The following is a 25,559-nucleotide window of genomic DNA, read 5'->3' as shown; positions in this document are numbered from 1 at the left end:
AGCTGGGGTGGCTGCAGGAATTTGGGCTCTCCAAACCTTGCAATCGAGGATTTCCAGTCAAGAGCCACCTGCTTCCTTTTATTTCCAGTCTGGAGCCATTTCATGTTGACATTGTCTCTGCAAAAACATTTTCCCAGGTTTTCTTCTGCTTTAGAGCAAAACCCAGCTGCAGCACAGAGCAGGCAGAGGGTCCTCAAGAAGTGAAGGAATCTCAGAGGTGTGTGCATGGCTGGGTACAGGGATTTTCCACGTGGAGTGATGGCAACAAGGGATAAATAGAAGCATCCCCAAAAGGGGTGAAATTCCCACTGCATTTAAACCATGGAGCTGAACCCCAGCAAAACAGTCCCCAGCTGGCTCTTGTTTGTGCTGAGAAATATCCAGTAGGTATTTGGGCTTATTCTGAGGGCTTTGGGCACAGCTCCACCACATCCATCTCCCTGTGGTTTCCACATTCCCTGGTTAAAGCTGGGCCTCCAGCAGTGCTGGGTCTGTTGGGCATCACCTGCTAACGAGGCCATCCATCTCTCCCAGGCCAGGGGAACCAGACTCACGTTGGCTCTTCAGTGATTTTCATAATTTTTTAACTGATTTCTCTAAATCCACAAGTGCCGTTTTCAGTTTTCATCTTTAACGTGCCCATCCACCCCTCCTCTTATTTCCCCTTATTCAGCAACCACCACCTGCAGCTCTGGGGAGGGATCAGCCTCTCAGAACGCCCAAAATGCTGCCAGCCCCAGCCAGTCGAGGTGGCAGCACCTCTGTGGAGCAGCTGGGTGCTGACGATCAGCCCCAGCCCCTCCAGCCCATCCATCAGGGCTGTTCCTGGGGGGAAGCAGCTCTGTGAGGCTGCACAGCAAACCTGTGCAGCCTTCAGGACAGGGGTTTAATAATTCAGTGGTTTTTTTCCTTCCAAGCATCATTTATTAGCTCTTTACAGAGCTGTTTGCTGCTCAGTCAGAAACTAAAGCCAATATTCTTGGTGAGTGTGTGGCTCTAATGCTGTTAAACTTCAGAAAACCTCATCAGCAGTGATTTGGCCCCAGGTATGAGCAAGTGAGGAGGTAAACAGCAGCAATTTCCTGCTGGCCTGTGGATCTGAGGAGCCTGGCAGGCTCTTGTTGCAGCAGATCTGGCTCTTGGGCATGGCCACACTCCCCACGGAACCAGTGCCTTGTGCCAGACAATGAATGGTTTGGACACCCACCAAAATCTCCTCTGAGTCATTCTGAAACCTTGAAGTGCTGATCAGCATTGCTGGGGATGACAGGAAGCCCTGGGAAAGAGGGAGGAAAGCTTTCACTTTGCTTTTTTTTTTTTTTTTTTTTTTTTTTTTTTTTTTTTTATAATTACCTTTTATTGAATGAATTCTTTTGCTTGAGTGGATTCTGAGGTGGGAGTGCTGCTGAGTCCCACACACGGGGATGGCACCAGAAACGTTTCAGGGCAGAGCTCTCAATAAATCAGACTGAATTCAACAGCAGTTTCTTCCTGCAAAAGTCTATTTGCAGGGCTGGGATTACACCAAAGCTGCCCTGGCAGGAGCGGCACAAGCTGTGACACCTCGAGGTGTGGAGCTCGGCCATTCCCATGGAAACACCGGCAGCACCAGGGAGGGGACACGGCCTGGTTCAGCGGCTCTGACACTAATGACATAATTAGCTGTGCTAAAAGTCACGGCTGGGAGCAGCCACTTTGTTTCCAGGGTGACTGAAGTGCCACAAATGACGATGTCCAGTGGTGTTTCCATAGAGCTGCAGCCCTGGCAGGGTGGGACAGAGGGCCTGTGACCGTTCACGGGGGTCTGAGGATGAGGGAAGAGATGAGGATCTGACTCCATGTTTCAGAAGGCTGATTTATTATTTTATGATATATATTACATTAAAACTATACTAAAAGAATAGAAGAAAGGATTTCATCAGAAGGCTGGCTAAGAATAGAAAAAGAAAGAAATGATAACAAAAGCTTCTGTCTCGGACAGAGAGTCTGAGCCAGCTGACTGTGATTGGCCATTAATTAGAAACAATCACATGAGACCAATCACAGATGCACCTGTTGCATTCCACAGCAGCAGATAATCATTCTTTACATTTTGTTCCTGAGGCCTTTCAGCTTCTCAGGAGGAAAACATCCTAAGGAAAGGATTTTTCATAAAGGATGTCTGTGACGAAGGTCCTTTGTGGCCACCAAGCAGGACATGGACACGGCCAGAGGCTCCATTCTGATCCCCAAGCTGGGATCACCCAGCCTCACCCAGACCAAGGGAGCAGTTGGTTTTATTTAAAAAGAAAAAAAAGTTTGGTTTGTGTTTCAAAACCAACCAAAAAAATAATAGAAGTGTTCCAGGCTGGGATCCTTCTTCCTTGGCTGCTCACAGATGTTGAGCACCCCTTGTTTTGTTCATTCACAGGAGCACAGATTGGTTTTACCTAAACCACTCTCTCACAGTGATCTTCCTTACTTTTTGTCCTAGACTGATTTTACCTAAACCACTCTACCCCAGGGATCTTCCTCAGGTTTTGTTCTAGAACCTGTTTTCTTGTTATGTTACTGAGAAACAATGTGGAAACAATCACAATTCAGTTCAGGAAAGCACCTAAATGTACCCAGGGCTGTGTCTCAGTGAAAGAAGCACAACACACCTGCCTGGATCACATCTTGGATAAAAACACTTGTGACACTTTGTTTTCCTGCAAGAAGAGTTGAGGAATGCATCCACTGGATGAGTATTTCAAGGTCTAAATGATCATAATGTTCCACAAGTGAGTGTTTGGGATGGAAATTTGGGTAAGGATGTGAAATGAGTTGTGGGTACTTTAACATGGGAAGGTCACAGCTCTTTCTCCTGATCTGGGGGTAAATAGACATTCAAGGCTGGTGCTGAATCCAGATCTGTGCCTGGGCAATGCCATTCCCTGGGAACAGCCAGGGAACAGCAGGACAATATAAAGGGATCTATTCCAACACCCATTTGGATCCTTGAGACAGAACCACGAGCTGCAATTCCAGCCCATTGTCTGGGAAATGTCAGGAGCTGAGGAAACTCTGGAGGAGGAAATTGTTGGCATGAATGGTGAGAGCACTGCGGGGTCTCATCATCTCGAGCTGGGAATTGTCCTCCTCCTGCTGCTCCATGGGGAAAACAGGAGGGCAGAGCCAGCCCTGGGCAGCTCCTGGGATGTGGAAACGCTGCTGGGTTTGTGTGTGCAGAAATCCAGGGACATATGGGCAGCATCCTGTCCCTGTCTGCTCCAGCAGCAAACCAGGAGGAGTGTGAATAAACTCTTATCAACAACAGGAGGGAAATATTTATAGAAAAATGAAACAGAGGATGGAGGAAAGGGGTTCCAGTTGGAGGGTGGGCTTGGGAAGGAGTGGGGCTGCATCGTGGAGGGGTTTGCTGTTCCCATGCACCCAGACATGAGGAAAATGAAATAAAAATGACATTAACCTGGGGATGTACAAGCACACAATGCCCATAAACATCCATGATCTGCATCCAGCTCTCCAGAGGACTTATTTTTACTTTTATTTTGGAATCCTAGGCAGAGTGAGCAGCCTTCGAGTGTATTTATTACGGTCTTGAGTTGCTTTCCATGGTAACTAATTGTGATTTCCGAGGCACAGGTTCTGCAATGGCACAGGATGAAATGGAGCTGAATATGGAGGCAGCTGAGAAGAAGAAAATCACTTGCTTATGAAATGGTCTTTAATGATGGGGATTGATGGAGCAGAAAAAATGGGGGTGGCAGGGACTAGAACACAAAGCAGCTCTCTCAGCTTCATGTATTTCCTCAGATTTTGAATTCCTCAAGAAAACATCTGGTGAATATTTAAGGAAGGGAAACTCCCCTATATGTGCTGCCTTCTCACTTCCCCACTTCCCATTTTACTGAGGCAAACTCTTAAAAATCCAACTGTATTAAAAAACCAGTCTGGAAATGAAATTATTATAAAATGGTGTTTGCTGGTTAAAATAATGGGAGGGCTTTTACAAAAATTTACCCATTGCACAGTGAAAAAGGGGTGCAACAACCCTGTTTTGAGCAATGTTGGATAAAATTCAGGAAAAAAATGTTTCCATGGAGTGCAGGGGTCTCCCACACCCTGGGATGGCTCCAGTGCCCCAGGAAGAGCTGAGCGGAGCCAAGGAAAACACAGATGACCATTTTGAGCCAGTTGGGAATTTCCAAGCTCTCACATGGGTTCAAAACCTCTGGAATGTTCCTGCTCCCCCTCTGTAAGACTCTGAGAGTCCATGGGAATTAACAGCTATGACACCTCCCCCAGAGAAAGAGCAGTATTGTCCTGTCCTCTTTAAAAACTCTGAATTAACGAGCAGTAGGGCAAAACCCAGTCCATGAAACAAACAACAGCAACAAAAAAGCCCTAAAAAATCCCAAACCCACTCCCCAAAACCCACAAAATCCAAGTAAACAACCAGAGCTGTGATGATGTAACTGTGATGAGTGTGGTTATGTTGCTCAGCTAGAACCCACAGGTTTGTGGGAGTTTCTCCCACCTTGGTGCAACATCACCAGAAATCCTGGATAAATATGGGATCAGATCTGTGGGGATGTGCATGTGTAACTCCAATCCCTTGTCATTGAACTATTAATTTTACTGACCCAGCAGACAGTGAGGTTTTTATTATATAGAGATGTAGGCACTTCAAATGTGAGTATTTGACACAAGCCTGGTGCTGAGGAGCACAGAGCCATTCCAAGGGATGGGAGATCCATGGGAACCCTTCTAGAACCTTCCCTGTGAGTCTGCCAGGCTGAATCTGAGCCTGTGCTGTATCCACCTGAGGAGCTGTAACCAAATTTTCACCTCTCTTGCAGTTACCACACTCCAGGTTGGCTTCCTGGAGAAACCTCCAGCTGGAGCAATGAAGGGATTACAGGAAACCACAGGTTAAATAAAATGTTCTTTTAATGATCACCCCCCAAATACCCAAAGGCACCAGTCAACACCGTGGACTAATGACCTACAAATTGGTGGGATTCTTACACGTTTGTAGCATTACAATATTTTTTTTCCACAGCTTCAGATGGCACATTAAGAGGAATATTTCATCTGCAACAGCTTTGTCCTGAATGCCCTTCCATGTGATTATTTAATAGAAAAAGAATCAAACCAAAACTGAACTCGCTGCCCTCCTTTCTCCAGGTATTTCTGCAGCTCATCTTGAATCCACACCTGAATAACTCCAAATTTATTTCCAATTTATCACTGTAACTCCTCTAACACCACCCAAATCCCCTCACAGATCCTCAGGCTCCAGGTAACACATGGAGAGGCAACACCTCCACTGAGCACAATTTGCATTTCTTTCATCCATTGCAAAAACCTCTGTAACGTGTCGAGTATAAAGCTCACAAAATACATTTAAAGAAACTACCATAAAGTATTTGCTTCAAATAGACCTTTTACAACAAAACACAAAATTCAAAGGACATTTTTTTTTTTTAAGGAAAGCACTTGAAACTGTAACACTTAGGTCCTGACAACATTAGATTACTTTAAGCTGTAAACCCTAAGAAGTTTTGTGATTAAATAAAATCAGCATTACAATTTCTAGGCATTATAATCATTGAACAGATTGTAACAACGAGATATAATTATAATGCAAACATGAAGCTCAGGAGACTGGCACTGAGAAAACTCTCAATTCTTTGTAGATTTAGATCTGCACATGATAAAATCAGTAACAACTGGAGAAGAGGTTCCAATATTCCATCCTACACACTGATATCAGCGTTTTGCAATCAGCAGTCAATACATCATCCCCTTTTTAATATTACTTTACAGAGTCATTATGACCTCAAACAAAAAAACCCCCTCCAGGTTAATTACTGCTGCCAGGTATCAATAGAACATCTGGAAGGAAATAATTAAAACCATCAGGTTTTGTTAATTGCCCCTGTAGGTGTAGATACACGAGATTTTATATATGTAAGGCTAAATAAATTACATATATATATATATAAATATATATATGCTTACATATACAAAATCACAACCTCAACCTTCAGAACTGAACTACCTCTAGGTAAGAAATATAAGACCTTTTTTCCATAAATTTAAAGGGTTTATTTATACCTGAGAGATTTTTGCATATTGATGTCTTTGTACCTTTGCCTGCAGGTGCTCCCCTAAGTTTTTCCTCTTTCCTGGGGTACAAAGCCCATTTCAGCCAGGGGGGTTCTTCCCTCCAGCTCCAGGGACTTTGGCTGAGCCCTTCCCTACCTAACCTGGATCAACAGAGAGGTGACAGAATTCAATATATACTTAAATAAAGTTCTGTACAAGTGCACAGGCTGGTTTATACAAATCCACAGCGAGTTCACCACTCCTGATACTTCCACAATATCTGATTTTCAAAGTATTCTAGTGCTTTACTCAAGGCATGTTTCTACTTGTTGGTTAGAGAACACCTTAGTGAAGAATTTTTCTGGGTTTTGGATCACTGGCCATGCAAGACACGCTGAAAATGCTCCTTCCTGCCTGACCTGTTCCCTGGTTCTTGGGAAGATCAACCCATTTTTCCACCCAGCAACCACGGACACCAGGAGTGGAGCAGTAATAAATCAATGTGGCAACACTACATTAAGGTCACAGGTCAGTGCAGATGGACTGAGACTTTCCAACAAATCTAAAGAGATCAGGAGCCCCCTTCCCCCTGAAATTTAAGGCATTTGGATGCCTGATTCCCACAGATTCCCCAGCCCAGCTCTCAGCTCCTCGTCCCTGCAGATCCCAAGCAGTAGCAGGGATGTGACCCATGTAAGGCTCTTACAGAATTTCACAGTGCTATTTAACATGGCAAACACCAAACGAAATGGAAAGGTTCCCTTTGTCATCCTGACAGCTCAATTAAAACAGAAATTAAAGGAATCCACCATGTCTCACTCCATTTTGCTCCTGACAGGGGGAATTCCCTAGAAGTGCTTTCATGCAAACATGGCGCTACCATAGCTGATTACAGAGCAATTAGAATTGATGGTTTTATTAATTATAGTTTTACCAACAGAAATATCTTAGTGGAAGCGGAATAAAGTGTGCTTTCAGACACCAAATTATACATACCTGAAAAATCAGCAAAAGTAACAGTACTCTATTCATGAAAGACATCACAAAATTAATCAGATTCATCAGCAAAACCTTATTTTGTAGAAATACCAATTTTTTGCACTGTATTTTACAGAAAAAAGTTGACTTTAGTGATTATGGTCTTTGAACAATTCTTTGTTCAAATGTACAGGAATATAATGGGGGAAAGGGAAGCTACATTTCACTGGCAATCGGATTTCACAGACCTTAGAAAATTTAGAAATGTTTGATTCAAAACAGCACATTTATAGACCACATTTCTCGGTAAAATAAATCAAACTCCTGTGCCCAAGTAGAAGAAATTCCCAAGGCCTGACACCTGTTGGAAATGGATGCAATGCAGCCACTGCTCTGGAGCAGGAGGAGATGAGGACGAACAGTGACAGGGACAACAGAGCGACACACAAAGTCAATGTAAGAAACTCTACAGCTTGCATTTCCAGTTGGCTGTTCCCATTTTACACCTACACCCCTTCCAAACCTCCTTTTCCCACTAGTCCTTCTTGTTCCATATTCCTTTTCCCAAGTTTGGTTTGGTTTTTAGATCCATCTGTCCCAAACCTGCTCATCCTGGAGCAAACCCTCTGCCCGTCACTGCTACAACCAGTCTGCAACCCCAGGGCCTGTTTCCCTTTCCATGTTTCCCTTTCCATAATTTAGGAACTCTCTGGCACCATTTCCAGCATTTCATGGAGCAACTGGCACAGGGAGGCACTTATGTGACATGTTTAAAACTTATCTTTGGTAAACACTCACACACACAAAAATGTATAATTCATGTTTTGCTTCCTGATTGTAAATCCTCGTTTGCTACCGGTGGATGTGTGCAGGTATCTGAACACAGACAGGACTTTACCAGTATAAAATAGTTTTTCAAATGCCACTGCCAAGGATTTTTTTGAATTCACCTAAAAATAGCGCCAGTCCTGGGCTTTTGGAGTTTTTTCCTGACTCTGTTTGTTGTGCATTAAAGCAGCTGTGATCAATAACAAATTAGTGATAGAAAGTGAGCCCATTCTGCTCAATTTTCACCTCCTTTCTCATCCTCTTGCCTTGGTTTTCAAAACCAATTTAATCAGAATAGTTGTACCTCTTACAGCTTTTGTTATCTGTGAGGCAGATCCTGGGCTCTGATGCTGCCTGACTTGAGCAGCCAAATCTTTCCCTGGGATCAGTGAAAATTTCAGATACACAAAATGCTGAGTCTGCTCTTGAGACCCCGAGTCTCTGACTGACCTGAGGAATGATCAGCCACCAAGAGATGACCAAGCAAGGTGTGTTTTCAAAGGTGCTGCAAATAAAAGCTGCTGGAACTGCATGGATAAAACCAAGGGATGATTGACTTTGACATACCCAGAGCACTGTCCCTTCTAACATCAGGCATTTCTACAGAGAGGTATTTCATTGGATTCAGTTTTCATTGACACCATTTATATTTTTCTTAAGAATTTTTCTTTTTAGAACCCAGAACTTAGTGCATTTCATTTTTACAAAATTAGAATAATTTATATCCTTCTCTTTTCATTGCAAAAAAATACAGCCCAAACACACATCAAGGTATAAACACTTCACGAATGACAGACGCTTCACTTATTTCACCTGCTTAATGGTGAGTTAGACATTGACCAACCAAACAACTTTGGCAACTTGCACAAAAATATGTCCTTAACTCAAAAGTGCTGATAAAACTCGCTTTAATGAGGCCTTTATTAAGGAGAGAACTGGAAAGGGAGGAGTGGTGAGTGCTTCAGGTTGGAGTGCTCCTACACCATCCCGCTCTGTAGCTGTATGTGGAAAGGGTACGGCTGGTAGAACACAGGGGGCTGTCCATGGGCAATGTAGTAGCTGCTGAAGTTTCTGTCACTGATATAGGGAGCAGGCTGATAGTAGCACGTGACGTTGGCCGCGTTGGGGATGATGTTCTGTTCTCCGAGCACTTTCAGAGCCAGGATTGTGATCATGTTGAGGGTTTGCCTTCGCTCGTGCCCCATCAGGCAGACTGTGCTCTTGTTCACCACCCCACGCAGGGTCATCAAGTAGTCGTACTTGCTCTTCTCCTCCCCGATGAAGTGGTTGCGCAGGTAGGACTCGATTTTCCTTTGCTGCTCGGCAACGTCGGGAAAATCAATGAAGAACCTGGAGCACATGTAACGTTCCAGAGATTTAATTTCAGCCTCATCCGCCGGCTTAAAGTCACGCACCAGGAGGTTGCTGTACTTGAGGAGGCCGCCTCCCCGGATCTCCTCCGGGTTGCGGGTGGAGATCAGTTTGTATTTCAGGTGGTCCATGGCCTGGTTGAAGTCCCCGTACATGCTCTCGGCGATGACGGCGGGGTGGCAGTCCTGTGTCAGGGGCCGGTCTGAGGCTCTGTAGACGGCCAGGATGGAATCCAGGATGATCTGGAAGGAGTCCACGCTGAACTCGAACTGCCGCCGCAGCGAGCTGACGAACTTCAGCTCCACGTTCTTGCCGCTGTTGTTGGACAGGGAGATGAGGCTCCAGCGGTCGTGGTCGGTGGAGACTTTGACCATCTTCTGAACGTAGGCATCTTTCATGGTCTGAGCCGTGATTTTTTGCTTGTTAACGCATTTTGGCAAGAAGTCCAATAGGCAATTGAGAACTGCTTCCTTTACCACCTGGAACTCGAGCTCACTGGGAAGTTCCACTCCAAAAATGATGTCCAGGTCCTTGTAACTGGTGCCATTGTGCTTCACCAGGATGTGACTGGCAGTGGAACCGTTCAGGCGGATGTCCCTGACATGGATCTGCTTCTCAATGAGCTGCTCCTTTACCATATGGATTATATCCTTAGGCTTTACCTCCAGGGTTGGAAAATTTCCTCTCCCATGAATAGGTATAGCCTCAGTCAAAACCTGATCCAGGATTTTAATCTGATCCCAGGTGAGGTAACTGAATCTGTGGTCCAAGTCCTCAGTCATTGTGGTATTGGTTGGCTAAACAGAAAAAGAGGAATTAGAGACAAATGTTAGAACTTTCTGGAATACCAGAGAGGACATTTCACTTGGTTATACCAAACTTCCTCCCTCAGTGTAGTGACAGAGCTGTTCATTTTAGAGACACAACCCCAGTTAATGGTCTGAGTCAACCACTGCACTTGTCACAGGCTTTTAATTGAATTTTAATGTACTCAGGTTTTAATCCTGCTGAGAAGCCATCACGTTATTGTATAACCCATGACTCAAAGTAAATGCGGCAAACCATATAGACCCAATTTAAAACTACTCAAAGGTTAATAACACGAAGTACTTGGTGGTTCTAATGGAACTCCAAATAAATTTTGCCATGAAGAGATAAAATGAGCAAAGTGAGCAAATTTGTTCTTTCTGTCCTGCCTAGACATCTCCCTTGATCTTCAGTGACTTGAATACTTAAAAGTACTAAAAGACCAGGAAGTTTTTTCGTGAAAACCAAGAATGTTGCAACCTGCTCCCTGTTTATCCAGCCATATGCCTTGGATGAACTTTGGTCTCTATGGATCATCTAAACACACTCATCCTTTAATATCACTTGTGGTTTAAGGACTGGATATCTGATAATTGTCAAGTTGTTTCCATGATGTTTCTGTGGAAAATATTTCCCTTCTAAGCCATCAGCCATGTTTTACATTAATGTATCAATGCTGCAAGGTCCTGGTTTGCAGATCTGGTGAGAAAATCCCTTCCAGTCTTGTGGAAACAGGACCTCAAGAAAGAAGCACCTATAGAATACAGGGCATAAAGCTCAGCTTTGGGAATTTCTCAGTTTAAAATGATATCCTGAATTCATAGTATCACGTTAACAATGAGATGAGACACTCAGGTGGTGGCCAGGTGGCATCTGAAGGGTCTCAGTGAGGAACCAGCTGGGTGCAGGAAGTGCCTTTGGGAATCTGCCAGCACCCAGAACCTGCTTCTGAAACACCCCCGAGTGTTTCTGCAGCCAGATGGCTCAAACATATTCTTTCAGCCAAAGCTCAAGGATAAAAATAAAGTAAAATCCTACTAAGTAACAACACTACAGAAAAGTCCCCACTGTTGTTTCTTAACCAGTGGTGACTCCATATGTACGTTGTCATACATTCCCCTTCCCTCGCCTTCAGATTCCACATTCTGGAATATTTTAGTAATTTCAAGTAACTTGTGAGCTGCCAAATGGCTTGGGAATATGGCAGAGCTCTATTTCACATACTTTTGCTGGAATTTCAGCTCCCATTAAGCTGATCAGGAGCATATGTAATTCCAAGCACCTTCCTGGCCTCATGACAAAGAATGGGACTAACCAGATGTTTAAAGCTGAAGGAATGTTTTAAAAGTTGGCTAAAGCAGGACTGAAGTTGAGAATTTAACTGACAGCGTGAAGGTCTTGGAATCAGTCCCACAAGTCTGGCACAACCACGTAGCTCCTGGCATCATGTATATAGTGTATAATTCCATACCCATATCAGGTATGTTTTCAGGTGTATTCAGAAATATCCACATTTTTCCTGCAGGCGTTTAGAGGACACAACATTTGAACTGAAAAGGAGAGAAACTGCCCTTCGCAGTACTGCCAATTTTACATGCTAATGATTTCACCATTAAATATTCATTAGAATTCCATGGTTATTCCTTTAAAACTAGCTATGCATCCTTCAGAGCGTTTATGACAACTCAATACAAGTCTATCCGAAAAACCAGCTTTTACAGAGAGCTACTGCTAATTCTGGAAGTGGGACAACCTTGGGTGGAGGCAGGTTGGAAGAAGGTTTTGATCAAATGTTTTTGCTGCCATGTTGTCACCTGAGTCATTCACACAATCAGAGAATTAAGGTTGGAAAAGACTTCCAAGATCATCAAGTCCAGTATTTTATATATGCCAGATTGTGGTGGACCAGCCCAAATGATCCCCTAGCAAACTTAAAATTGTCAGAATTGTTGTCTAAGCAGTAGTTTTTATTATGGCATTTGTTTGATATTGCAAAACTTTGACCTTTCTGAGGCTGATGCTGTGACGTAAAAAAAAAGGAGCTGAGAAGGGAGTGTTGAAATTCAACCCCCCTTTAGCAGAGGGATGCTCTTCAAACACTTGGAAAGTCAGAAGATGGGCATATCTCTAAATAAGCTTAGAAATCCTTCCTTTATTGCTACATGTTTTTAGGTATTTCAGATGTTATTGCAATATACTGAGGTTTGAAACTGAAAGGAGAAGGTAATGTCAGTAAATCTCTCTTTTGTGTTGGAGAGGCATCCCTCAAAATGTCATTTCTCTGAAGTGATTCCTGGAGAATCTGAGGAGGCTTTGGGAGCTCAGTCGCACCATAAATGTTTTATGATAAATATTAGAGAATTCTGTGCTGAAATAACACCTTCAACTCTGACAAGTGAGAAAAAATGTACTAGGAAAAAACCCCAGGAATTCAGTTTTCAAAAATATAATTAATTTGCAGGTAAGCCTAAATAAACATTATTATTAGTAGTAGTATTTTTTATGATTTACTAGTTTTCTACCAGTTTGCAAGTCAATACTTTAACCTTTCACTCTACTAGAAGGATTTTATTTTGTTATTTTCTTCAATCTTTTCTGGCAAAAAGAACAATTTCCAGGCACTTTAATAGTCATTAGGAACCTGATTTCTCAAAGCAGGGGCAAATTTACTTACTGAGGTGCTCAGGTTAATGCCAGGAGTTATTACTAATGTAATTATCCTCTGTTACAATGCATCAGCAGCAACACTGAGGTTCTAATTAGTCAAAGTGTTGTGTAAAACCAGAGATCCTGGGATGAAGGGAAGGAAACTCCCTGCATGTGACCACAGCACCTGGATGAAGCCAAGCACAAATGAGTACTGAGCTGCTTAATTAGAAAAAAGGCTGGAAAATCACTTTATTCCTTGGAAACTGCTGCTGTTTGCAATGGAGGATGATCAATTCACATGGGAAGAGAGTGATAGGACAGCAGAATGGTTTTAAAGTAAAAGAAGGGAGGTTTAGATGAAATTAGAGAGAAATTCCTCCCTGAGAGGGTGCTGAGGGCTGGCACAGATCCCAGAGCAGCTGTGGCTGCCCCTGGATCCCTGGAAATGTCCAAGGCCAGGCTGGACAGGGCTTGGAGCAGCCCGGGACAATGGAAGTGGAACTGGAAGCAGATCCCTTCCAACCAAGCCATGCTGGGATTCTGTCATCCCTGGATGCAGATCCCTCACTGGCACCCCCAGTCCCAGCTCCCCTGCTGAACTCTGCCAAAGAATTCCCCTTGTGAAACTCCTTCCACACAAATAACTCAAAGCATCTCAGGAGTTCCACATTCAGGGTTTTCTTGTCCTCAAGTCTGCACGTGGGCCGATGGGAGCTGCACAAACATCACCACCATGGCAATGAAATGCAAAAGAGGGTGTTTTTTCCACACTTCATCAATATTTTAATTTACTGAGATTCTCTCCTAGTGATTTTTCTAAGTTTTTTTGCTTGTGGATTTTAAAATGTTACCACATAAACTGCAATGGACCCTGAATCCCATCTGATTTAAGATCTCTGCCAGGAAAAAGGATGAAGAAAAGCAGTTTTCAAGGTGTTTTCTTTTACATACACTGGCTAGAGAAGTACAGAATAAGATGGATCAGACCCAGTCAAGTCTTGTGATATATCATTCTTATTATAAGGTTAAAAAAATATTTCTCTGACTCAACTTCCAACTTGTCCTTGAGTGGTCACCTTCACCTGATAAAGCAGTCACAATGTGGAAAAATGTTTGGATACTGAAATATAATGTTGTTAGATTTTATCGTTTATTTTCCTATTGAAATTAGAGGCTCTAATTTTCTTTTTGGAGCAAGCAACTCTGAGTTTGGGCTGACAATGATGCTAAAATGTTTCATTAACCACCTCTTAGCTCTCCACTGTGCATGAGCTTCATCAAAAAAATCCAAGCAGATCTGGCTTTACATCTGAATGAAGCAAATCTGCCATGCTAATGACAGCTTTCATGTTCCCCACAACTTTCATAGAAACAGATTCTTGCAGTCTAGAGAACAGTCTCATCAAATTTAGCTCATATTTTACTGATAAACTGTTTAGATTCTCTTTTTATATATTCCATAATGTTGATTCAGTGTGTTTTCAAAGGGTTTGCCATGTGCTGGCATTTTGAGGCAGGATACAGCTGAAATAGGTTTTGTGCAGCTGTGGCAGCTCCATCCTCTTCCCTTTGCTTCTATCTGCTCCCATGTTTTTCTGTTTACAATAAAGGTTGGGAATTGAAGCATATTTAAACGCTCCAATTCTTTTTACTTTGCACTTGAAATCAGCTGTGCAGGGACCTCTCACAAATCACAGAACTCCAGAGTGAGGGAGGTTGGAAAAGCCCTCCAAGAACATTGAGTCCAACCAGTGCCTGATCCCCACCTTGTCCCCAGCCCAGAGCTCTGAGTGCCACCTCCAGGTGTTCCTTGGACACCTCCAGGGATGGGGACTCCAAACGTCCCCAGGCAGCTCCTCCCAAGGCCTGACCACCCTCTCCATGAAGGAATTCCTGCTGTCCAACCTGCACCTCCCCTGGCACAGCTTGAGGCTGCTTTCCCTCATCCTGTCCCTGTTCTCTGGGAGAAGAGGCTAAAAAAGAGATGTAGCAAAATATCTTTGGAGCTGCTGTGGTGGCCTTGTTTTGGGGATCACTCCAGAAACACCCACAGAAATTCTGCCACTCCTCTCACCTCTGCACTGGTTTTCCTGTTTACACATTACACACATCACTATAAATGCCCATGATCTCTTGCTAAAGCTTTATTTTAATTCAAAGATCCATTTCTCTATTAAGCTGGACATTTGGAAGTATTTTGCTCACTTACTTTAGAACTGCAGCTGGCATAAGTTCCAAAGGCAGGAATGTCAAATGTGAAGAGACTTCCAGTCGTAATTTAAACCCAGATGAGACAAGGAGAAGCAGTAAAACATCTGGGAAACCTAAATGGGGACATATTTAAACTGGTTTGACAGTGCTTTCCATAAGTTTTCCCTTCCATTACTGTTAATGCAGTGAAGGCAGTGTTTATTTATCCTGTTATCAAGAGATAACGCATGAATTGCCATCAGTTTTCAGTCCAGTTCCCACTGAGTTTCCCTGGGAGAACAAATGATAGCTCAGCTCTCCCCTGGCAGATAAGGCTGCAAGGTGGGCAAAATGCAAAGCTGTGGGCTTGGGCTGTGCCACACAATGGCGCCTTCAAGGGCACAAAAAGTAAACACAGGATGAGACTTATCCACAAAAATGCGTCCTGCTTTTCCCACCCAACAAAAGGAACACGGATAATGGCTTTAAGGGAAAGAGGGAAGGGTTAGATGGGATATGGGGAAGAAATTCTTTCCTTTAAGGGTGGGGAGGCACTGGCACAGGTGCCCAGAGAAGCTGTGGCTGCCCCTGGATCCCTGGAAGTGTCCAAGGCAAGGCTGGACAGGGCTTAGAGCATCCCAGACTAGGATGTTTCCCTGCCCATGGAACAAGATGGGATTAAAGGTCCCTCCCAACCCAAACCAACCTGGGATTCCCTTTGTACTGGAATATTACAGGATATTGGCTCGATGAGCTGGGAGTTCTCAGAAGGCACAAACTGAGGAGTTCAACTTGGGCACCCAGTATGAAATCATAATCCATATTCCGTCATGCTGGATATTTGGGGTTTTTTGGATGTCCCATTTTTCCATCATGACTCATGGTACACTCATTCTCAGCCAGATGGGGATCCCCTCACAGGGCAACATTTTCAAGGGCCTATTTATCGTGACTTGATATCAGCTCCCACAACACATGAGGCTCCTTCTCACAGGGCCTCCAGTCCAAGCCAACCAAGCCCTTTCAAAAACATGAGGTCAATATCTCAATTGCTCTAAAATACTTCAATAACTTTTAAAAAAATAGCTGCTATTTGCAATATTTAGTCTGTTTGGGGCCGTGGTCATCCCTGGGAAGTTCCTGCTTTAGGAAAAGCTTATTTGTACTACCAAAAACATATTTACGGACTGAATCCTGAATAATATTCCCAGCAAGAATGCAAAATCCCATGGACTCACCGTGGCAGGACGACTGGGAGCGTGTATTCCAGCAGAGTTAATAGGATGAGTCACTGAATCATTTGGTAGAAATATGAATTGTCATCTTGTCGCTGACAGAAACACAAAGCTCCCCGGGAGAGCTGCAGGAAATAAAACCCAACAAACAATCACATTCATTTGGAGATCAATGTTAACCACCGGTCACCTGCTGGACATAATAAATGATGCATTACAGCCTGGCAGTCCTGCAGCGGTAACAACAGACTTTGAAGTGGGGAATGGTAAGGGAAAGGTAGTGGGAAAAACACCAAAGGCTTTATAAAGACTCTGGGTTTCAGGTCATGCTTAATCCTCTGCAAGGATATTAACAAACCTGCCATTTTCCCTACAGGGTTTGAGTGGGAATTTAATATTATTAATAGACATGCAAATTAGCAGGGCTGTAGTAGAGTCATATAAAATTTAGAATGAATAATAATTCAGAGCAGAATGAAGTATTATGAATTGTGTAGTGGCTTTAGATTCTTTCTATCAGAGTGTGCAGCTGACAGGAAGCTCCGGTTGTTGGTTCATTTAGAGTAAGCCCAGGGTCCTGTTGCTGAAATTTCCATGTCCATGCCACGTGCTGGAATGAAGTATTTCTGTAAATATTCACCTGCTATCATAAAGGCACTTCCTTTTATTTGTTTCTCATTTCAAACATGTGCTGACAGTCAGTATTCTCAGGCAAGACCTCCCCTTCCAGCACCCCATCCTGCCAAGCTCACAACACCCACTCAAGTTCCCTGACTATCCCAAGCAGGGCCTGTCCACTCCATGGGTTGGTATTCACAGAAATTTACTCCTTGTTGAGTTGTGTTCCACAATCAGCTTTTTTGCTCAAATTACATATGGTTCTTAGTAAAGATAATATTTAAAGTATGATTTAAGTGTAAATATCTACATAATCTGCTGGAAAAGCTGAAATTACAGCCCAAGGAGGTATGGACTGTGTTATTCCTTTATTAGGAATAAAATGGATTTTTCCTCCCTGCTACAGCAGGCAGATTTTTATCCCTGAAAATGCCATTTTAGTGCTGCCAGAAGCACAGCACTTGCTTTGCTCACCCTGTGAGGACCTGTCTGTTGTGCCAGGGCCTGTCTGCAGCTTTCATTTGCTTTCCAACTCCTGATGGGCCACTAATTAGCTGAATGCATGTTCCTGACCTGCTCCCAAATCCGTGCACTGACGGCTCACGTTGGCAGCTCAATAAAGGGTTAAGTCTGGCAAGGGCTGAGCTCAGCTCTGAGCCTGGCAGTGAGCAGCCAGTCAGGCCTTGATGGCAAAGGGAAGAGTTCTGGGCTGCTCAGATAAAAGGATCTCAGCATGTGGAGTCTGGAAAAGTCAGACAAATCAGTCACTTTGCAAAAAAAAAAAAAATACAAACTTCTTTTTAATGCTGAAATATTGTTATTTCTTCCTCTGCAAGGCTGGAAGGTTTAATGGATATATGATATCCACTAATGGATATATCACCCTGATAGAATAGATTAACACTGGAGCAGAATTTATGGCTTCCCCTGGTGATATTTAGGAGAAGAAGAGAGACCTTTATAGCTATTTTTTTTTGGTAGAAGAGGCATTATTATATAGTATGTTCATAGAAGCAGCAGCTGAGATTGATGAGCTGCTTTGCCTACTGGGACATTATTCCCAACAGCTGCCTTTTATTGGCTCAGTCACCACAGGAAAAAGCATCATTTCCTTACTCTACACTCAGGGTTCCCAGGATTTTTTTCAGCTGAAGGAAAAACAAAAATAAAAATGATGATGTCAACAATTACCCTGTGTTTTAAAGAGACCATTTCCCTGTTCCTGAACTGGGGATGTGAATTATGGCAACATGCACCAACACAGCCATTCCCAAGAATTTTCCCCTGGTGCCTAAGGAGCACAGGAGTATCCTGAGATGCAGCAGGGTCTGGGAGATGATGTGGGGCTCTGTGCCTGGATTTCCCTCTGTGCCACAATTTCCCAGCTGGTCACTCCTTTGGGCGTCCCCACTCCCAGGTCTCACCCTGAGGAATATCCACCCTCAAACCTTCCAGGTGGACCTCAGATCTTTGGTGGGTGTGGAGGTTGCTCAGCACCTCATGAGCTCTCCCAGGGCATTTCCAGGAGATTCCCCCTGAGCTGGCAGGAACAAGAGCCAAGGGTCCCAGAGACTCCTTCCTCCCCCTGTGTGCTGCAGCTTCCCCTGACTGCTCTGCTCAGCTCCTCAGACTAATCCCAAAATCTATTTACTCACTCGAGATCCCAGTGACTCAATCCAAAGCTCACGTATCAAAAACTCCCATTATTATGACTAAACTGCAGCAAAAGCAGGCAAGGTAAAAACTGAAACAATCCTTCTCTTTCCATCTATTAACCATCTTCATAATCATCTCTCCTCTTCAAATGCCAGAGGAAGAGGGATGAGTGATGCCATGTGCCTCTGCAGCCCTAAAGCTGGGCTGCTTTCAGGGTAAAAAGGGCATTACAAAGCCAAGGCTCTCCTCAGGAACTCTCCAGAACCATCTTCCCCTCATCTACACCAAAGGTCAACTACCAAATACCCCCATGGTCACTGAACCATGAGAAGATCCTGCTGGATCACATTTCTGTCTGTTCTGAGAGGGCACCAACACAACCACATCCACGAAATGGATTTCTCTTTTTTGACTGATCACACCCCAAAACCCCTTGCTGGAAGCAGAATTTAGTTCCTCCAGTCCATGCAGAGTGGGGGTTCCCCTCCAAACCAGTACTGAGCCATTGGGGTGGGGAGGGTGGGTTTTGATTGCTCACCCAGAGTGGATCTGGAGTTTTCCTTGGGAGGACCCCAAAGGATGAAGGAAATGCACCCTGAAGGCCTCTCTGCCTCACCCCTGCTCTGCTCTGCACAGGTTACAAAAGTGTTTCTGTTGAGCAATTATTCTGTTCCACTCCAGGAGCATTTTCATTTCATGGCAGGAGCCGTGAGCTCCAGGCCCAGGCTCTGGTTGATTTGTGAAGCAGTTTAGGATCCCTCCAAATAAAGGCTCTTCCCCATTGCTACAGCAAGGGGGGAGTTTAAATTCAACTGGGAAAACTTCTGTATCCTGGAGCAGGCTGGGCTGGCACCTCCACAGGACTGTGTCTCACAGGCTACTCAGAGATTACTGTGTCTTCCATTATCTAATTATGTTGCTATTTGTGTTTACAATGTTCATATAGAATTCATATTTTTATGAATTAATTTCCATACTTATATTAAAAAGTTACTCTCTGAATACAAAACACAGCAGTGGGATTTCATTTTAATGCCATTTTCCCAATTTTATGAGTTACACTGTAAAACTGGGGGAAAAGAAATGAATTATTCATTATCTTTAAAGTATTTGCTGCACAGGAGTTTATGTTTAATTTTGCATCAGTAACAGCCAAGATTTCCACAGAAAATAGTTTTTTGATAAGTGAACTGTTTTCTAGTTTGCAGTTGAAAAATCTGCAGAACTCTGGGCAAACTACGACAGGAAAAAGGATTCTGGCTGCAGCAGCAGAGCAGGGAACTGCTTCTCTTTTGTGGTGAAGGCAGCACGAAATCTCTGTTGACATTATTACTAAAAGGCAGAGAGGAGATAAAGTGATGATTAAACCCAAGAAAAAGGCCCAGGCCCTGCAGCACAGCTGTGCATTCGTGACTTTTCCATCACTATCAATAATTCATAATGGCCATCATGCACCTGACGACACCAAGTTGGGGAGAAAGACTGAGTCAAGCTTTCACCAAATGTGCAAAAACATCCAACCTGCCATCGGATGTCAGGGCAACAGGACCTGCTGGATAAGCAAAGATCCAGCAGAAAGGGTAATGGAGAAGAAAATCAGCTGATGTGGACATAAATCAACATCTGCTGTACCCGTTTGTGGCATTTTATGGAGGAAAACTCCTTTTGGTGGTACACACTGAAAAAAGTTTCTAGAGCTTCTAAAATAATTTTTTCTAGAAAAGAACTGAAATGTGAGCAATTCTGCAACATGAAGGAACCATGCTCAATATGATGCTCAAGTTTTGCAGCTGGATTCTCCTCTGCTGTACCACACTAACTCAGCATGGCCATAGGCAATGGAACACTGCTGATTCCCTGGGGTATCCTGGATTCTCTGCTGATGCGTTGAATAATTATTTTTGCGTGAAGATCATGGTGGTAAAGCCAGCCTGCAATTCCCAAAATATTTGTATTTTTTTAATGTTTGAATCCAAATGGCATAAATTCATGGAATCACTGAATGGTTTGGCTTGGGAGGGACCTTTAATCTCATCCAGTTCCATGTCCTGCCATGGGCAGGGACACCTTCCACTATCCCAGGCTGCTCCAAGCCCTGTCCAACGTGGCCTTGGGCACTTCCAGGGATCCAGGAGCAGCCACAGCTTCTCTGGGAACCTGTGCCAAGCCCTCAGCACCCTCACAGGGAAGAATTCCTTCCATATACTGAAGTGAAATCTGCCATCTTTCAGTTTGAAATTTTTACTTCCCATCTCACCACTACAGCTCCTGATGAAGGATTGACTGAATAATAACTCAGTTCAGGAGGAATTGCTCTGGTGTGAATGGGAGAAGACTTGGCCTGGTCTGTTCATGGCTGAGCATCTGAGTTCTGCAATGTAAACTCTGGGTTGGCTTCCACTCTCCATGGAAGCTATCCCTCACTCCATGTTACCCATCCTTGATGGTGAAATTTGGCTTGGAATTTGCCTCCAATCCTCTAACTGTTCATTGCCTTCCATCCATTAAAACCACTGGGTTAAACATAGACACATAAGAGATATATGACATGGAAGACATGTATATGACATGGGAGACATAACTACATATAAAATCCATTAAAAATGTCTATCCCCACATGCATAGACCATCAAGGTACTGAGAACTCAACAAACATTGTCAACAACCTCAGGAGGACCCACCAAGGGCTTCACAACACCAATGAGAGAGGCAAAACAGAGCAAAAGGTAGCAAGATTCCCCCCCTGCTGTGGCCAAGCATGGGTGGCCCAGCCCAAACCCCTCCTGCAGTCTGCGCATCAGAGCCCAGAACCACGAAACCACTCTGGATTAGGAGTGTTTTGAAACATGGGCAGAATTTAATTCCTTCAAGCACTGTTAATTAATGAATTAATTTCCACTGCCCGCCTAAATGCTGCTTAATTGACTCTCCAAAATAACTCAGTCTCAATGGGATCTTTCAAGAAACTTGGTCTACATCTGCCTCCCTGATTTACGGTTGATTCATAAATTATGGGACTCTATTGTGTCAGCAGTTACTCCTGAGCTTGAGCAGGAGCTCAAGCCCTGATCTTGCAGGGCAGGAATTTAGGGTCAGGCTTTTGCTCACAAGGGTCACTGTGCATCTGTGTCACAGCTGAATCATTCCAGAGCACACAGCCCTGTGTGTCTGGTGCCTAATGAGGCAACAAAACTAAATTTACTGTAAAGTTATGCCTGGGATGCACAACTGGGCAGGGATGGTGTGCAAGCAGCACTGCCCTGAGGTCAAAGGTCTGCAGCACTGCAAATTAAAGGAATTATTGGTGCTCCCTTTGAACTGAGCTGTGGGAATGCCAGAGGGGTAAGACACAAGGAATAGAAGGGATAATGCAGACAGCTATTCTCCCTCCACACATCAAGCCCATATTCCCAATTCCTGGATGCTGCAGGCACAGCACATGGAGGATGAAAGGGCACAGGGATTGTTTTTAACATTTCTGAATGGGACAGACACATCACATCTGCCTCTAGAGCTAACGAGAAGTCAGGAGCACGAAGCATGGGAGAGTCCCTGCTCTGGAGTCACTGTCATTTATTATTCATCCCTCGGCCTTTAGCGGAGAATTCGGCACATCCCCATTCATTCCCACCTGGCTGCTTTTCATGGGAGCCACGAACAGGCTGTTACTCTCAAGGCAGCACACGGAGCACAACGTGTGAGCCTGCAGAGCCCAGCCTCCTCTTTCCGAGAGAACAATTAATGCTATTACAGATTTGCAGCGGCTCAAAGATGTATCAGAGATGCCTGTGGGAGAAGGCAAGGAGCACACGAGAGTGATTCCTGGCTGGGAAGACACACAATTCCAGCCCCGAGTTGCTGGAAAGCAGTTTTGCTTTGCATGCAGGCACTTCCGAATAGTTCAGGGCACAGAATCGCAGCTTGCTGTCACTGTCACTTCACTGTCACTGTCACCTCCAGCCTGTGACCTCCCCCAAAACACGGATGGTCCTTGCAGAATACACAGAAAAGGCCTCATCTACCAGGGCTGTCATCATCTAAGCGGGATGACAGAGCTTCCAACAGCGAGTAAGGAATGCCACGCTGCTACTACCGCTACTACGAGCGTGCCGAGGCAGGGCTTGCCCAGCTCCAGGGAGCTTTTAGGGCTCAAGCGAAGGAACGCCCGTAGTGAGACGGAGCTCACGTGCAGCCACACACACACAGAGCCCCTCCGGCACCGCCGCGCCGCCCTTTTCACAAGTTCACCCCTAAAGTTTCTAAAGGAAAACGCCTTACGGAGAGAGAAGGGAAAGGCCCGAGCCGAGCCGAGCGCTCCGGGTTTCTCCAAGTTTTTTAACCGAGCCCAACCGCTCCCGCAACGGCCCCGCCCGGCCCAACCCCGCGGGCACCCGCGACCCGCCGGCCCTGCGGGCTGGGCGCTCTGGGGACACCCGCTCGCCATGCGGGGGACACCCGTGCACCGAGCGAGCGGCCCGGGGGGACATCCACTCACCGAGCGGCTGCGGGGACGCTCAGCTCCCGAGCGGCTGCGGGGGACTCTCAGTCACCGAGCGGCTGCGGGGACTCTCACGCAGCGAGCGGCTGGGCGGACACTCACCCGCCGTGCGGGGACACTCACCGTGCGGGCGGAGGGGACGCTCCGTGCGGGTGTACGGGACGCTCCCCGCGCGGTGCCCGCGCCGCTCCAGCCGGGGCCGCCGCTGTCCGCGGCCGCGCTGGTGCTGAAGGGGCCGCCCCGCCCCGCCCCGCGCCCGCCCCCGCCCGCCCCCGCGGAGCGCAGCGCCATGGCCGCCATGGCAACGCCGTGAGGGGGCCCCGCCCGCCGCCGCCCGGCAGCCCCGGCACACCCGGTACCCCGGCGGCACTGGCACACCCGGTACCCCCGGCAGCACTGTCACACCCGGTACCCCCGGCACACCCGGTACCCCCGGCAGCACGGTCACACCCGGTACCCCCGGTACACCCGGTACCCCCTGCACACCCGGTACCCCGGCAGCACTGTCACACCCGGTACCCCCGGCACACCCGGTACCCCGGCGGCACTGGCACACCCGGTACCTCGGCACCACTGGCACACCCGGTACCCACGGCAGCACTGTCACACCCGGCACCCCGCAGCACGTTCACACCCGGTACCCCCGGCACACTCGGCAGCCCTGGCATCCCCGGCACAGCCGGTACCCCCAGCAGTGCTGGCACACCCGGTACCCTCGTCATTCCCGGTACCCCCGGTAGCACTGTCACACCCGGTGCCCCCTGCACACCCGCAGGCTCGGAGGGTCTGTATGCCGGCACCGCAGTCGTGCTCGCTCTGCCCCAACATGACATCGGCCACCATCACCTTGTCCACCTTCCCTGCCACACACTGCTGGTGGAGGGCACAGAAACATGGAACCGTGAAATCAAGCATAAAGTCTGGGAATTGCTTTGGTTGGAAATGCCCACTAAGGCCACCGAGGGACCTTAGCGCTGCCAAACCCAGGCAGTTTGTATGTGCTAACCCATGTCCCCAAGTGCCACATCTGCATGGCTGCTAAGTCCCTCCAGGGATGGGGACTGAGGTCCAGGAGCACTTGGACAACGCTCTCAGGAACAGGGTTGGATTGTTGGGATGCCTGTGCAGGGCCAGGAGCTGGACTTGATGATCTTGATGGGTTCCTTCCAACTCAGCATATTCCATGGTACTGTGATTCCACCTCTGCCCTGGGCAGTCCATTTCAATCTAATGCTTTAAAAACCCTTTCTGTGAAGAATTTTTTCCTAATATCCAACCCGACCCTCCCTGGTGCAATATGAGGTCCTGTCAGCCTATGGAAAGAAGGTCCCACTGACTTGTGGCAAACATTTTTATCCTGGTGATCCAGTTCTCAGATCATGAAACCCAAGAAAAGTCAGAACTAAACTGGTTTGGTTTCGAGGTCCTTCCTGCACAAATAGTCTGTGGGTTTGGCCTCACTATTTCATAAAATCCTGGAAGGTTTGGGTTTGAAGGGACCTTAAAGAGCATCCATGGGCAGGGACACCTTCCACTATCCCAGGTTGTTCCAAGCCCTGTCCATCCTGGCCTGGGACACTGCCAGGGATGGGGCAGCCACAGCTTCTCTGGGCAAGACACATGCACAGGATGTAATTGCCAAGGAAATCTAAGGAAACCTACGTTTCAGAAGCACAACTAGAAGGATTAAGATGACTGAGGAGGAATCAGTGATGTGAGCACCAGCACCTGCATTTGGCCACTCAGTCCCCCAAATTCTGCCTCACCTGCAGCTCAGCCCTTCCCGGAGTAGAAAAATTCTTGGCTGCTGTGTGATCCTCGGCTCTGGAACCAGGATCTCCTCCAGCGTGGCTCTGCCTGCAGATGATCCCACTGTAAACATTCCATATGCTCCTCTCTGTACAAGGTATGATGTCACAGACTCAGTTCTGGCTCTAAACACTCAATTTAAAATTCAAGCTTTCCAATGTGAGCCTCTAAAATTTATCATCTTTGATAATTACTTCACTGGATGGATGGGATAAAACCTGGCATGGGATGAGTTTATGGCATTTGTGCCATTTTTGGTAATTTCCGTTGCACTGTGACACCGAATACCTTTGCTGCTGTACAATGTTTAAGTTTGCTCAGACACAGACCTAAAATGAGAGATAATTTACTTAACTGTTCTGAGAAAATATGCCAAATGGGTAAGCCATGATTAGTTTCGAAAAAAGTGCAGGTTTAGTGCTACAGTGACTCATAACAATGAGCAAAAAAAGGTCATGAAAGTATTTTAAATTGCATTGTATCATAGGGAAATATAAAATTATCTCAAATAGCTGTGTCTGTACTTGACCTTCTAGCACCCAGGTACTTCTAGGCTGGCTCTTGGGTATTACACCAAAGCAGGATTTTAACCTTTTCTCCTAAAAGAATCCACAGCAAGGAAATACGACCCTTGTTGAACATAAAAGTCCCCAGACCAGCTGTTATTCTTTAGGGCCCTTAAAAACATCTTTCCTCTTGGGAATAGTTTTATGATGGAGCAATTGCAGCTATTACAAAGCACTTCACAATTAAAGCATCCCACTCCTGAGACAACTCCATTTGATGTCATAAAGTTAGTTTATAATATTTTATATTCCCAGCTC

At 45.5% G+C, this 25,559-nt stretch overlaps 1 protein-coding gene across 3 annotated transcripts; it reads right to left on the bottom strand.

Annotated features, from left to right (window-relative positions):
• Window positions 1-5,046: 5,046 nt before the first annotated feature.
• TENT5D (terminal nucleotidyltransferase 5D) lies at window positions 5,047-23,122 on the bottom strand. Of its 3 annotated transcripts, none has more exons than XM_064712690.1 (4): window positions 23,050-23,122; window positions 16,158-16,279; window positions 14,939-15,053; window positions 5,047-10,070 (listed from the first exon to the last, which is right to left on the bottom strand). In XM_064712690.1, the coding sequence occupies exon 4, from the start codon at window positions 10,053-10,055 to the stop codon at window positions 8,880-8,882; it is 1,176 nt and encodes a 391-aa protein (XP_064568760.1). In that variant the 5' UTR covers window positions 10,056-10,070; window positions 14,939-15,053; window positions 16,158-16,279; window positions 23,050-23,122; the 3' UTR covers window positions 5,047-8,879. The 3 variants fall into 3 exon arrangements, with proteins under 3 accessions (XP_064568760.1, XP_064568759.1, XP_064568761.1); XM_064712689.1 differs by having other exon boundaries at window positions 22,924-23,106; XM_064712691.1 differs by lacking the exon at window positions 14,939-15,053 and having other exon boundaries at window positions 22,924-23,107.
• Window positions 23,123-25,559: the final 2,437 nt, after the last annotated feature.

Source organism: Zonotrichia leucophrys, chromosome 4A (assembly GCF_028769735.1).
Source record: "Zonotrichia leucophrys gambelii isolate GWCS_2022_RI chromosome 4A, RI_Zleu_2.0, whole genome shotgun sequence".
In the NCBI taxonomy this organism is placed as follows: domain Eukaryota; kingdom Metazoa; phylum Chordata; class Aves; order Passeriformes; family Passerellidae; genus Zonotrichia; species Zonotrichia leucophrys.
The sequence above is the reverse complement of the archived record's forward strand: the minus strand, read 5'-3'. Positions and strand labels throughout refer to the sequence as shown.

What these genes read in the sequence shown, in the direction of transcription:
- TENT5D (XM_064712690.1), bottom strand. Translation starts at nt 10,055, where the DNA reads ATGACTGAGGACTTGGACCACAGATTCAGTTACCTCACCTGGGATCAG.